We start from the raw sequence: 13,097 nt of genomic DNA on the forward strand, positions 1-13,097 counted from the left end.
AGGTGTCACGAGCACTTCGGATTGGCCTGGCCTCAGTATAGTAGTGGCACACAGAGCTACAACTAGAATCACGAAGAAAGAAGCTTGATTTGTACCTTCCATTACGGTGACTATATTCTCTTCTTTTTTTCCCTTGCGTTTGTTATATAGAGAAGAGAAGATTGTTTGAGATGGTTTTGTTTGGGGTATCAGAAGATAGACACTGTTTATACTTTATAGCGTAGCATTATTGAATATAACAAGTTTATAGGAAGAGTTATAGTTTATAAGTCATCTGTTGCTACAATTGTTACAACCTTTCAATTAAAAACATTGAACGAACTGTTACATTTTACGATTAGAGAAATAACATTAAGTTGGGGATGTTTAAGTTTTAACAATGAACTCAAATATATTAGTAATTTAAATTAATGTTTATTTACATACATTTTAACGGATGTGTTCATGTTAGAGAATTTTTGGTGACTTGTAACTTTAAAGCTTCCCTAAAATTTTGGTTCAAGGAACAGCGAACAAGAGAAGCTTAGGAGTTGAGACTAGAAAGATTTGGGAAACAATAAAGTTCAAGAACTGAATATGCCAGCAAGCAATACGCACCCTAAAGAACCATTTGATGACTGCAAGAGTATAATCTATGGCTTGTTTTTTATTAACTGAAAATGCGACATCCCACATCGGTTGCAAGACTGAGGAACAGTGAGTGAACTGTTGTATAAATAAAGTAAGAACTGGGTTGAAGATACTCACGGAGCCGTGCAGTGAAGACAAAGTGAACTATTCTTTCGCCTTTTACTAAAGAATACCGTGTCTTCTCTGCATTTTAGCGGCATACGCCTATTTTTGGAAAGGGTTTGTTTACAAAAAGTAAACCCTCCATCAAATCTTTAGTTTTAAAAATACGATTAGCTTTAATCATTATTAGCTTTAACCATTGGTTTGTAGTTAAATGTTATTGGGCCGTGCGTCTCTTTGTTTATGTTTATTGTCTCTATCATCGAATTAGGGCTACGTCATTATGTTTTTATTGTCTCTCTCTTTGTAACCTTGACGACTCACTACCTCATCATCCGAGCTCAGAAAGAAGAATGGTGTTTAAGTATTCATGGGGTTAGGGCTTCTTTGTTTATCCTGATCAGTCTGTTGAATCTTCTTCTTTTGCCCTCTACATCTTTGATTATATTTTTTTTTAATCCTGTTTGGTTGCAGATATTGAATTGAAACCTGGGAAACCTTTCTGTTTTCGTCTTCATGATGATGATGACCGGAAGCTCGTCTTCACTAGGGTATGCATAGTTCCGGATAGGATTAGGAAAATTTGATTTATGTTGCCTAGTTGTTGCTGTTGTTGTTGATCTCTATTTTGTATCCCCCCCCCCCTGCTTCATCCAGGCAACACTGGCCGAGGGTTTGGGCAAAGAGAAGACCGTGGGTTAGTACGTAATCGGAGACGACAAGAGCCCAGTCGATTTGTGTTCTTTGGTCCCTAATGAAAAAGAGATCTGCACTCTGAGCCTTGAGTTTGAACATGGTTCAATGGAATTTACGGTGATTGGCGATAGAGGAATCCATCTGTCTGGTTACTTGACTTTTGTGCACGAAGGTACTTTTTTCTTTTCTTTCTTTTGTGCACATAATTTTTGTAAGAGCAACCACTCAACAATATCATCAATCTCTAATAGTCTAATGTCTCTCTCTTTTTTTTTTTTTTTTTATTTATAATATCATTCATTAGAAGAAGAAGAAGAAGAAGAAGAAGCCAAATCTTCCAGAGGTAAAAAGCTTCTTCCCCTTAAGTTTCGCGATCGTGATCGTCCTCCACGATTCTATGTGAGTAAATCCTTCTCTCTCTTTTTATTTTTATTTTTTTTGGTTCTTAATTTCGTTTTCCTCTTTTGTCTCGCGCTTTTGCTCACTCTCTTTTGATTTTCCTTTGGCAGTTCAGAGGCGAAGACTTAGTCCCCTCACTTGAGGAGCGTCGCCGTTTGTGGAATACCTTGTCAAGGAAACAATTAATAGAAACATTGAAAATGTATATGCTTCGACATAAGCGATCAACCATTGTTTGAAGCTCTGTTTGTTTTCTTTTGACCTCTCCCTTGTTCAGTTATCTCTCCTCTTTCCCTGGCAAAAAAAGGTCTTGTTAGTATTTTTTTTCTTTTGTTTTCTTTGTTTTGAATCTTGATAATAAAAAACATCATTCAAGTTTTTTTTATTTTCACAACTGTTTCTATGTTTTATTTTTATTTTTATTCCTGTTATTCTGTCTTCTCCTCAAAATCGAAATAATACTCCAGCCATCAAATGCCACCTTGTCCTCAAAGGTAGAAAACCATCAACTGTCGATGACCATTCCATTTGCACCCCATCACTAGGCGCTAATAGTTGGTTCCTTTAATTCTACTTCATTATCAATCTTGGATAATATAATGCCCTCGCCCTCATGAATTCTCCCGGAGGACAATGCGGTCTGATCAACCAGCTTCAGTCTTGGCCTAAGATATCTAGATCCCGCTTAAAGCCAAGTTAAAAACCATCAAATCTGGATAATGACTCTTGAGATTGCCCACATTCCCAATAAAACACACACCGTCCCAATGCACATGTAATCTAAAAATTAAAATTATCTCTTGGATGTGGTCTACATATATACTTTTTTGTAAGTTTGGTTCCCACAGAAATTCTATATTGCACGCTTAACTACACTATTAACCACCCGCTAAAAATATTATACTAATGGTTGGAAAATAGCAGAAGTGTTTGTTACAAGCACTTGTTGTTTCAGAATTCAGGCTCTCTCATCTAAGAAAAGTATTTTGCCACGCATAAGAAACATAAAAGAAGCCTTCTCTAAAGACAGTTTTTTTTCTTGGGTAAGAAGAAAACCACACACGAATACATAAGAGAATCCGTAGAATCAAGCGTACTGTTTTCTTAAACATTACTTGCGATTTCAACACATAAAGAGTTTTAAATAATAAATGAAAGCTGTGAGATTAAGTCATAAGACTTGAATTTCTATATTATTGTCGAATTGAAAACCTAGAACAAAGCAACTAACCATCATTTTTTTTGGAATTGGGAAAATTCTTGAATAGTTAAAAACTACAAGCTTATAAAAGGCCTAAAGCCTTATATTGTGAATTATGGTCCCGATAGCTGTTACTTCACTTGTGTGTAGGATCGGCTGCATTAATGCGAGAACATTCATTTTTTAGAAGAGGAGGGAAGAACGGATTTAGAGGAAACATTTGTGGCCAGCATTTGGAATCCACATCTGAAAACGCCTTGCAACACATTGGTCCAACATTACCAAACTTTCTTGTGAAAACTGATTTGTAGATTTCAGTTACGCAACCCTCAACGTTGACAAGTGATGACAAACATTTTGTGAGATCGATGGGAGAACCAGGGATGGCAGGGAATTGTGGTGTCTTATGTGTTGGCGCAGCTGCGCTGATGCGAGAGCAAACATCCTTGAGAAGAGGAGGGAATAATGTATTCAGTGGAAACATTTTTGGCCAACACTTTGCATCTACTTCCGTAAACGCCTTGCAGCATGTTGGTCCAACGTTTTCAAACTTACCGGTTAAAGCAGATTTTAAGATTACGATATTGCAACCTTGAACGTTGAAGAGCGATGACCAACATTTTGTGAGATCAATTGGAAAACCAGGAATGGTAGGAAATCGAGGTGTCACGAGCACCTCGGCTAGGCCCGACCTCAATAAAGTAGTGGCACACAGAGCCACGACTAGAATCACGGAGAAAGAAGCTTGATTCGTACCTTCCATTACGGTGACAATTTTTTTTTTCTTTTGCTATATAGAGAAGATCAAGTTGTTTGAGATGGCTTTGGGGTAACAGAAGAAAGGCAGTACTTATAGCATAACATCATTGAATATTAATAAGTTTATAGGGGGAGTTACACTTTGTAAGTCGTCTGTTGTTACAACCTTTCAATTAAAACAATGAAGTGTTATACTTTACGACCAGAGTAAGTAACTTAAGTTGGGGAGTTTTAGCTTTACCAATCAAACAAATAAGATGTTTAAATTAATGTTTATATAGATAGATCATTAAGGATGTATTCATATTTGGGCGTTTTTGGTGTCTTTAATTTTGAGACTTCCATAACACTGTTTGGTTTAATCTGCAGTGTGAACTTTGTCTCTGAATTCCCCACTCGTAGTAGTTATGGCATACAAAAATTTATTATGTTGCTCAAAAGAAAACAAGAGAAGCTTCAGACTAGAAGATAATGGGAAATTTCGAAGGCTAATATTTCCATGAGATAATGTATAATAGATTGTGCTCTATATTCTTGTGGAACGGTGATGTCACAAAACCAGGTGTAGCCAATGGGCAATTAGGTCTGAACTTCTAAGTTATCAAAAAAACATTATTTTCTATTATATATAAGTTTTAAAGGATAATTACGGAATTGGATTGTGATTAAGTTATGAATTAATGAGTCATGACCACCAGTAAAATCATAATTTCGTCTCCCAGCACCATAATATATTTGATGAACTGTGTCACCGGCTTACCCATCATCATCATCGAACGAATCCTATATGTTCATATCTACTACTTTCGTCTTCATCGCTAACTTGTATCATCTTTAACTTTTGTGAAAATAGTTGTGAGAATACTACTATCTATCCTTAATATGACATACATAAAATTCGTAAGTAAAAAAATCAAAGTATGCCATGTTGTGCATTTAGATATGGTAGATTAATCATTATGTTAGGTGTCGGGGTTATATCAAATTATGTTCATACGAAATTAAAAAAAAAAAAAAAAGATATTTTCTAAAAGGGAACAAGATATGAGTAAGTAGTGATATTTAAGTATATCTTCCCTAATTTATTATATTTTGGTTGGATTGTAAAATATTCCTCTTAATCAAAGACAAAAAGGATAATCCGGAAACAACAACAAAAAAAAAATAGAATAGAAGAAAAATCCTTAATTGGAAAGAACAATATTGTAAATCAAATAATAAATTGGAAACCAATTATAAAAAAGAAACTTGAATTATAAAACTTCCATATTATAATTATATACTAGAATTATTCCACCGCCTCAATTCAATAGACGATTCATATAAATATAAGAATGTCCCCATTGAAATCTTACGCATTACAAAATCTCTGTGCTCTTGGTCTGCCTAAACATCATCATGGAAGCTATTGCAGTATTCAAGTACCAAATCGAAAAGAATCCTGGACCCGAACATGTTGGTACAATCGCAGCGAATACAAAATTTGTCAGACGAGATGACCAAGATTCGAACATCTCAATTTCATTACCTACCAATGAATTCACTGAAGCCGAAGATTCTCCTCACAAAGAAAAACTCTATTACTTCTTAAAAGATTTAGGAGTTGATGCACGAGACGCTCTCCGGTTAATACAAGAACTCGCCCTACGTGCATGCAAAGTAACTTCATCGTTTGAATACCGTCCACAATATGCTTTGTTAATTTTGTTGACGTTGACGTTGACGCTTCATACGGCTCCTTCGAGTACTGAAGGACCAGTACTCCTCGATGAATCTCAAGTCGAACCAGTCCTTGATGACCCTCAAGTCGACGAATCATTCATCGATGACCCTCAACTCGACAAATCATTCATCGATGACCCTCAACTCGACGAATCATCCATCGATGATTACGATCTAGTCGAATTCCTAGATGATTCTCTAATCGAAGAATCATTCATCGATGACTCTCAACTCGAAGAGGTGATTCGAACCTCCCTCGAAGAAGATGACGAGAGGAGGAATAGCGAGTTTTAGACACGCAAGAAAATTAAGAGTCGACGCCTTGAGCAGGAGGATATACAAGAAGAGTAAACGAAAGACCAGCATAATTTCTAACCAGTGCACAAGAAATAAGAGAAAACAAAAGACCTTGTCTAGTGATAATGATGACATGTGTACAATTTGTTTTATGGAGTTTAAAACCGGACGAAAAGTTGCTACTTTACTTTGTGGTCACGAATTTCACAATGCGTGTATTATGAAATGGATTAAGTTTGGCGATAATTGTCCATTGTGTCGCGTCGAGTTAGCACGTGAAGATGACGAGATTCATCAACTACGAAAAACAGTTTTCTAACTAAAACACATTCACACTTATGGATTTTTGGCTTTATAGAGATCATTATACAGTTTTTGAACTAACTAAACATTTATCGCGCGCTAACCAAATTTTTATAGTTTAGTGGTTTGTGTTAGCGTTGTCGTTGTTGTGTTAGATTTAACAGTTTTTGTAATACAAGCTTTTATATGATAAGATTCATGTTTCCATTATTATTACTATTGTTACGGCCTTATGAGTTACGGGTACATTACAAGAAGACGTATAGAATTGCGCAAAGATGTTCACAAACGTTATGTTGGCTCTATGTCCACAAGCAAAAGAAAACAACATTACACTATAAACGAACTAAATTTTTAGTGTTGTGAGGGAGATGATCAAAAGTATATACATCTAATGCAACCAGGATTTAGGATAACCATTCAATATTTGTATTTGTTCATTCTAAATATTTGAGAGCTTATCCAATTTTTGATTAAAAATAAATTTTATGGTTAAATATGAATTAATAATTTATTTATGTGTAAAGTTTCATGTAGTTATTATTGATGTTGAGGTTTTTTTTTTTAAAAAAACTATCAAATGCCCCCATTAATTTATTATATAATCTTTTATATCTTTGGTTTTACCACATAGTATATTAAGGCCTTCAATGGATGTAGATTGAAGTTGTATTTAATTAGGTTTAGATTTTCCAAAAATTTACTTTATAACCAATCAATATTATGAGAAAATGATTTTCCTAAAAAATAGAAAATCTAGCTTTTGATGGTTTTTTTGTTAATTTTCAAAGAAAATTTAAAATATATGTTTCATTAGTTTTTAGCTTTTTAACGTGACTTGATTTTTTTTTGTTTTTATTTTTAAGTTTGAATAGAAAAATTAACACAAAACTATCTTATTATATAAACCTTAGTTTTCAAAGTTAGTAATCCATATAATCGCGACATGTGTCAAGTATATCGATAATATTTTGACATGTGTGAAAAAAAATTATTTAATAATTATTAGGAAAATTAAAAAATCCTAAAATAAAAGGATTACAATTAATATTTTTAAAAGGTATATAAAACCAAAAGTAATATATTATATCACTAATTCTAATACAAAAGTTATCTATTAAATTACTAATTTCAATAGGAAAATATTTGCAATTAATAAAGAATATATTTTGTAATTTAATTTCAATTATTATTTCTTATAATCATATCGTAAAAAAGAAATTTATACAGAAACGTGATTAAAGTATAAAAAGGTTTAATATGTTAAAATTAGTGATGATGAAAAATAAAAGTTTTAAAATTAGTGATTAACATAATATAAGAAAAATAAGATAATCAAAATAAGAAACAAATGTAAAAAAAAAAGTGTTCAATGGGTGAATGATTTGATATTGTATTCAATATTATCTTATTATATAAACATTGGTTTTCAAAGTAACTAACTCATGTGATCGAAACACATGTCAATTTTAACAATTAAAGGTATTTTCATGTGTTATACAAAAACTTTGTTTTAACATATTTGTAAATTATAAGAAATTAAAATTTTAAACAATTTAATAAATATATAAGATAGTTCATATATATATATAAAATAATAATAATTATATTTTAAATTACTAATTGTATAAGAAAAGAATAGAAAAATTATACATTTAATTACTATAGTACCATAATTTAATGAATTATATTTTCATTTATTAATCCTAAAAATTATACAATTAATTACTATAATATCATAATTAAATAAATTATACTGTCAATAATTAATCCTAAAAAAAATACTCACTTTTACATAAATAAATTATTTTATATGATTTGTTAAAATTGTTGTTTGAATAACAGAGATTTTGAGTGATTTTGAATGACTTTATACAAATGTCATTTTCAATAACACTAGTTTAGGAAGAGATTTTAAAATTCCAAATTGAATAACATGTGATTTTAAGCAAAATCCAAACTCTTTTAAAATCAATGTTTGAATACACTCCCCCTAAAACTTTGTTATTATGATTCTGGATTCCCATAAGAATTATTCTTATTTTACTTTTATTTATTTATTTTTGATTATTATTTAAAGCAATTTTCTTCTTTAGTGCAAATATTTCCTTTTTTTTAGAGCTTTTTAAGTTAAAACTTCGACAACTGGGAAAGAAAAAAAAAAAAGAGAGAAGGAAAAAAATGTTAGCTAGGAATTTTATCAAACACATTCCGTGCAAGAATCTCTCCCGCCACCATATCCTCAGAGACAGAGTCAGACCTCTCATCTTCTTCACTTCTTCTACTCCTCAGTCCTCCTTTTCAATCTCTGCGTCTCTCTCTACCTCTTCTTCTTCCTCATCTTCGTGCTTTACTGATGAGTCTTTCGCTGCACCTTACCTCTCAGTTCGTATCCATTGTCCAAAACATGTCGTCGTATGTATCTCTCTCACTCTCTCTTTTTAGTTGATAAGATTGAGATTTTGACTCTTTTATTACTGGGTTTTGGCAGGATCCATTCTCGGAGGCGCTCTTGTGTTTTGGAGCAAGCTCTGTAGCTGTAGATGAAGACATCAAAGAAGAAGACGACAAAGATGCGGCTTCTGGGTCTTCTATTGCTTCCAAAGAGGTGTGAAAATATTCTTTCTTCAGCTCTGATAAGATATTTCCAGAAAGCATGATTGAACTCTGATAAAACAAATTGAAGCATTAATAAAAAGGAACGATTTTTCTAAGTCCCTGGAACTGGAAGCATCTAAAAACTTGATATGTTTATATTCTTGTAGTCTCATCAATCATGTTTGTGCTCTTTGGTCTTAATCTTGGGGGTTTATTACAGATTTGTATAGAATCAATATTCCCAGTGCACGAAGAAGTGAAAATGTGCATTTCACAAGCTGCAAATTCCATAGGCTTGAAAGAGATACCCAAATTCAAAGTTGAAATGGGAGATGAACAAGACTGGATCACCAAAAACCAGGTGAGTCTTTAAGTATTAACATGAAGGAGCATTTCAGTAATTGCTTTCATTTAAGAAAACTTGCATAAAAACTAAAAAAAAATTTGCAGCAGCAATATCAGTTGAAGCTAATATCTTTTGGATCATATATTTGCAGGATTTGTTTCAGCCTGTTGAAATCGCTGAGAGGCTTTGGATTGTACCTGAGTGGACATCTCCTCCTGTATGTATCAATCATTCAATACTCTTTTAACAATTTCATATTCTTTAGCCTTAGTTGACATAACAAAGAGCGATCCTATCTACCGAATTTGCAGAATTTGAACCTCTCTCTTTCAGTGTCAGCTTTTATAGAGAGATATATAAGGTTATGTGAGGTTTAAGAGTACTCTTATACTATCCTTTGCAAGGTCCCTGAAGCGGTAAACATAATTCTGAACCCTGGATTTGCGTTTGGGACTGGAGAACATCCTACTACTAAGCTTTGTCTATTGCTTCTGCAAAGTTTGATCAAAGGTGGAGAAGCATTCCTCGACTATGGTACCGGTTCAGGAATACTTGCAATCGCATCCCTCAAGGTAAAAAGTCTCATGCCTTTTCTCAGTCAAAACGATCTTCTCGTTTCAAATCTTTCCTGTATCCTTTGTGTATCACTCACTCAAAATTTGCAGTTTGGTGCTGCATCATCTGTTGGCGTTGATATCGATCCCCTGGCAATAAAATCTGCTAGTCATAATGCAGCTCTGAACAACATTCCTTTGGAGAAACTAGAGCTACACCTTGCACCAAGTGAGAATAGCTCTTCTGGAAGAGAAATGTCATTGCAAAAAGAACAGTTTGATGTGGTCATTGCAAACATACTCTTAAACCCGGTTATGGAACTAGCAGATCATATAGTTTCATTTGCAAAACCTGGGGCAACCACTGGCATTTCTGGAATCCTATCTGAACAGGTACATAAAGACTTCTCCCTATCATCTCTCGTTATAATAGTCATCCACTATTATAGCAATCAAGCTACCTGCTAGTCATGGGAACTGAAAATAAGACCGTCAACTGACTAATCCAATGCTCTTTTTGCAGCTTCCAAATGTAAAAGAACGGTACTCTCCCTTCTTGGAGAACATTTCTACAGCCACAATAGGTGATTGGGTATGCATGAGCGGTACCAAAAGAGGGGAGTTTATTGATAACTGATAACTTTTTCAGTGTTACATCAGAAAAGAGGCAATAACATAAAGCACTAGCGAAGCAAAGTGCAAGAAGAACAAAAGTACCTAATGATCATACATAGAACAGATTTGCCTTAGTAGTTGATTAAGAGGCTACAAGCCTACAACTACACATGAAATGAAACTTAATGTACCCTTCACTTATGTATTCAAAAATTCAAGTCTATTATGATTTAAAGATTGTGTTGTCGCCAACTCTGGTTGTAATTATTGTTCAAACAACCATTGTATTTAAATTCTACAGAAACAAAAAATTACGTCGACATCAACTATCTTCATTATGTTGCTTCACCTGTTGAGTTTTCTTCTACCCAAAGAAGAGGTCTTCTTAGGAATGTAGACCTTGTAACTCACCTGAACAAAAAATTAAAAAGGAAAAAGTTAGGACTCATATAGACTTACCTGAAAACTAAAGGAAATTAATATTTCAAGAGTTGCAGGTAACTTTACCTGAACCATTTCTCCACCCCTCATCACCGTCATCGTTTTCTGTTCGTACTGTGACTCATCTTTTGTTTCATCAACTTTTTTCTGTTCAGACTGTGACTCATCCTTGGTTTCATCTAATGTCTCTGTGCCGGCATGAGAAGACGACTGGGCGTTAAGACTAGAGCTCACTTTTGTTGGTTCTATGTTTTCACCTCCATTCTCTGGTACCAGAGCTAGAGAACTTTCCGGACAATTCTTGTCGATGGTACTGCCATTGATGTTCTCTGCTTCAGCACCTTGGCCACCAACGGTTTCTTTCCTGCTAGCTAAATTTAAACTTTCTTTCCCCAGCAACGGTCTAATCAACTTCCGTTTAGTTGAACATGAGCTAATACTAGAACTAGCTTTCACTTTGGCAGTATCACCAGGCTGCTGATCTTGTTGAGAGGAAGAATTAGCCAATGCTGTTCCCAATTCCTTAACATTAACAACATGTACTATCTTTTCTGAAGTCTCAAGATCCTTACTTACCGCAGATCTTTGATTCTGTTCCATGAGACCATGGTCTTGTGAATCCTCAACTTTTTCAGATTCAATTTGCAGAGGTTCTCCTTCTGAAACAGAAGACACCTCTTTTCTTGTCATTCCACTCTTTTGGTTCACACCACGAAATCTTTTAAGATTCTCCAAAGCTCTTTTCTTTAAAATGGCTTCCAAGTCATCATCTTTCATGCTAGTGTCCCTATGAGAAACTTTGCTAGTTTCAGATTTGTCAAATTCTAAAAATTCATCATATCCAACAGTTCTACCTCCGTTGTCATCAGCACGAGCTCTAGCATAAGAGACATTAGTTTCACCATCTCTCTCATCAGATTCATCACTAAGTCCTAACTCTCTATTGCCACCGCCTGTCATATAGACATCTCTGTCATCTTCTTCCTTTCCCTCATCATTGCCATAACCATACGATACAACAATAATAGATTTAAGCCTTCTAGAACTCTTCGCCGGTATAACTTCATCTTCCACTTGCAAGTATTCATCAGGTTCACTCGACTCATCTCGACTTCTTCTCCCCACATCCTTAACCTTACTAAGTCTTCCTCTGTTCCTAGACCTTCTCTTCCCATCACTCTCACTACCGTCATCATCATCGCTCTGCTCACTACTAGTAGAGCTTAAACTCAAATCTCTCTTACGTCTCTTTCTCGAAACAAGTCTCTTCTTCTTCTTCTTCTTCTTCCCTAAAGATTCATCCTTCCTCTTAGATCTTTTCCTTTTCTTTAAAAGACCAGAATCATCATCATCATCGTCACTCTCACTACTAGAAGAATACCTCTTTCGTGACCTCTTCTTGCTCAATTTAGATTGACGACGCTTCATCTTCTTCCTCCTGCAATCATCTTCCGAACTAGAAGAAGAATACAAAGAAGAATCTGAGAAACTTGATTCACTCTCATCTGAATAGTCTTTAACTCTACGAATCTTCTTCGATTTGTTTCTCTTCGTCTTCTTCTTCTTCTTCTTCACCGATCGCAACTGCACAATACATCAAACCAAAAAGGTCAATACTTTAACACAATCAAAATCAAAAGTTTCGATTTTTATCCACATCGATCTAATCACAATACATTAAAACATAATGGGTAGTAAGCCACACAATCAATTCAATCCAAAAATCTCATCTTTTAAAAAAAAGCCATTAGAAACAGAGAGAGAGTTACCTTAGTAGACGAATCTGTAGAATGTTTAAGTTTCTTTGAGGAAGATGAAGATTTGCCCATTGTTGTTACTTGTTACTCTCTCGATGGTATCGGTTTTATCTTTCTCGTCCTAATCTGTTGTTTCCTGCAAAGAAAAGGTATCGAGATAGAAGAATTAAGCAACAGAATCGTTAAGCAAAGGTTTGAGAACTAATGGGCAATTTATAAAAAGGGGAAAAAAATATATATAAAAAAAAAGGGAACTTTGGGTTTGGTTGGAATTAGATGACAAACCCTAATTTTTTCAAATTTCCTAATTTCTTTTACCAAAACTGTCTGAAGAATGAAGATGATGTTTCCTTTTTCAATTTGGGATGTTACTGATTTTTTTTTTAATGAAAAAAAAAAAAGAAAAGAAAAGTCACATTTATAAGAGGAAATAAATTACCAAAGATTTGTTTTAGGAGGTTTATTGGTTAATTTGGAATTTTAAATTTAATTTAAGTCATATTTTAAAATTTAAGATATGTAAATTAAAAATACAAAAGAATTAAATCGAAAGTTAAAATTTTTTGTATTTACTTTAAAATCCACGTATTTAATTTCAAAAGTAATTTTTTTAATCAATTAAAATCAATCAATCAAATACTTTGGGTGTTAACTGTTAAGTTTCTTCTAGATACAAT

The 13,097-nt window shown here is 33.9% G+C and overlaps 4 protein-coding genes and 1 non-coding gene across 6 annotated transcripts; 3 read left to right on the plus strand and 2 right to left on the minus strand.

Moving 5' to 3' along the window:
- Positions 1-749: 749 nt before the first annotated feature.
- Positions 750-866, plus strand: LOC147922981 (U5 spliceosomal RNA). Its single transcript, XR_015589809.1, has one exon. It is a non-coding gene; the product is annotated as a U5 spliceosomal RNA (small nuclear RNA).
- Positions 867-3,128: 2,262 nt separating this feature from the next.
- Positions 3,129-3,811, minus strand: LOC104761418 (uncharacterized). Its single transcript, XM_010484497.2, has one exon. It carries the CDS (start codon positions 3,789-3,791, stop codon positions 3,165-3,167), a length of 627 nt encoding a protein of 208 aa, XP_010482799.1. The 5' UTR covers positions 3,792-3,811; the 3' UTR covers positions 3,129-3,164.
- Positions 3,812-5,079: 1,268 nt separating this feature from the next.
- On the plus strand, positions 5,080-5,875 carry LOC104761419 (uncharacterized). The gene has a single exon (XM_010484498.3). It carries the CDS (start codon positions 5,186-5,188, stop codon positions 5,801-5,803), a length of 618 nt encoding a protein of 205 aa, XP_010482800.1. The 5' UTR covers positions 5,080-5,185; the 3' UTR covers positions 5,804-5,875.
- A 2,343-nt stretch (positions 5,876-8,218) lies between these two features.
- LOC104761420 (uncharacterized) lies at positions 8,219-10,540 on the plus strand. Its single transcript, XM_010484499.3, has 7 exons — positions 8,219-8,524; positions 8,601-8,717; positions 8,928-9,068; positions 9,205-9,270; positions 9,458-9,625; positions 9,719-10,000; positions 10,131-10,540. The coding sequence occupies exons 1-7, from the start codon at positions 8,291-8,293 to the stop codon at positions 10,242-10,244; spliced, it is 1,122 nt and encodes a 373-aa protein (XP_010482801.1). The 5' UTR covers positions 8,219-8,290; the 3' UTR covers positions 10,245-10,540.
- Positions 10,214-12,808, minus strand: LOC104761421 (uncharacterized). 2 transcript variants are annotated; one of them, XM_010484501.3, is made up of 4 exons: positions 12,706-12,808; positions 12,433-12,556; positions 10,730-12,247; positions 10,214-10,633 (listed from the first exon to the last, which is right to left on the minus strand). In XM_010484501.3, exons 2-4 carry the CDS (start codon positions 12,490-12,492, stop codon positions 10,568-10,570), a joined length of 1,644 nt encoding a protein of 547 aa, XP_010482803.2. In that variant the 5' UTR covers positions 12,493-12,556; positions 12,706-12,808; the 3' UTR covers positions 10,214-10,567. The 2 variants fall into 2 exon arrangements, with proteins under 2 accessions (XP_010482803.2, XP_087355608.1); XM_087499482.1 differs by lacking the exon at positions 12,706-12,808 and having other exon boundaries at positions 12,433-12,660.
- Positions 12,809-13,097: the final 289 nt, after the last annotated feature.

Source organism: Camelina sativa, chromosome 18 (assembly GCF_030686135.1).
Source record: "Camelina sativa cultivar CO46 ecotype springtype chromosome 18, ASM3068613v1".
In the NCBI taxonomy this organism is placed as follows: domain Eukaryota; kingdom Viridiplantae; phylum Streptophyta; class Magnoliopsida; order Brassicales; family Brassicaceae; genus Camelina; species Camelina sativa.

Coding starts and splice junctions, on each gene's coding strand:
- LOC104761419 (XM_010484498.3), top strand. CDS start 5,186: ATGGAAGCTATTGCAGTATTCAAGTACCAAATCGAAAAGAATCCTGGA.
- LOC104761420 (XM_010484499.3), top strand. CDS start 8,291: ATGTTAGCTAGGAATTTTATCAAACACATTCCGTGCAAGAATCTCTCC. Junction 9,069..9,204: donor ACTGGATCACCAAAAACCAG/GTGAGTCTTTAA, acceptor ATATATTTGCAG/GATTTGTTTCAGCCTGTTGA. Junction 10,001..10,130: donor CTGGAATCCTATCTGAACAG/GTACATAAAGAC, acceptor CTCTTTTTGCAG/CTTCCAAATGTAAAAGAACG.
- LOC104761421 (XM_010484501.3), bottom strand. CDS start 12,492: ATGGGCAAATCTTCATCTTCCTCAAAGAAACTTAAACATTCTACAGAT. Junction 12,248..12,432: donor CTACAGATTCGTCTACTAAG/GTAACTCTCTCT, acceptor TGTATTGTGCAG/TTGCGATCGGTGAAGAAGAA. Junction 10,634..10,729: donor GGGGTGGAGAAATGGTTCAG/GTAAAGTTACCT, acceptor TTTTTTGTTCAG/GTGAGTTACAAGGTCTACAT.
- LOC104761418 (XM_010484497.2), bottom strand. CDS start 3,791: ATGGAAGGTACGAATCAAGCTTCTTTCTCCGTGATTCTAGTCGTGGCT.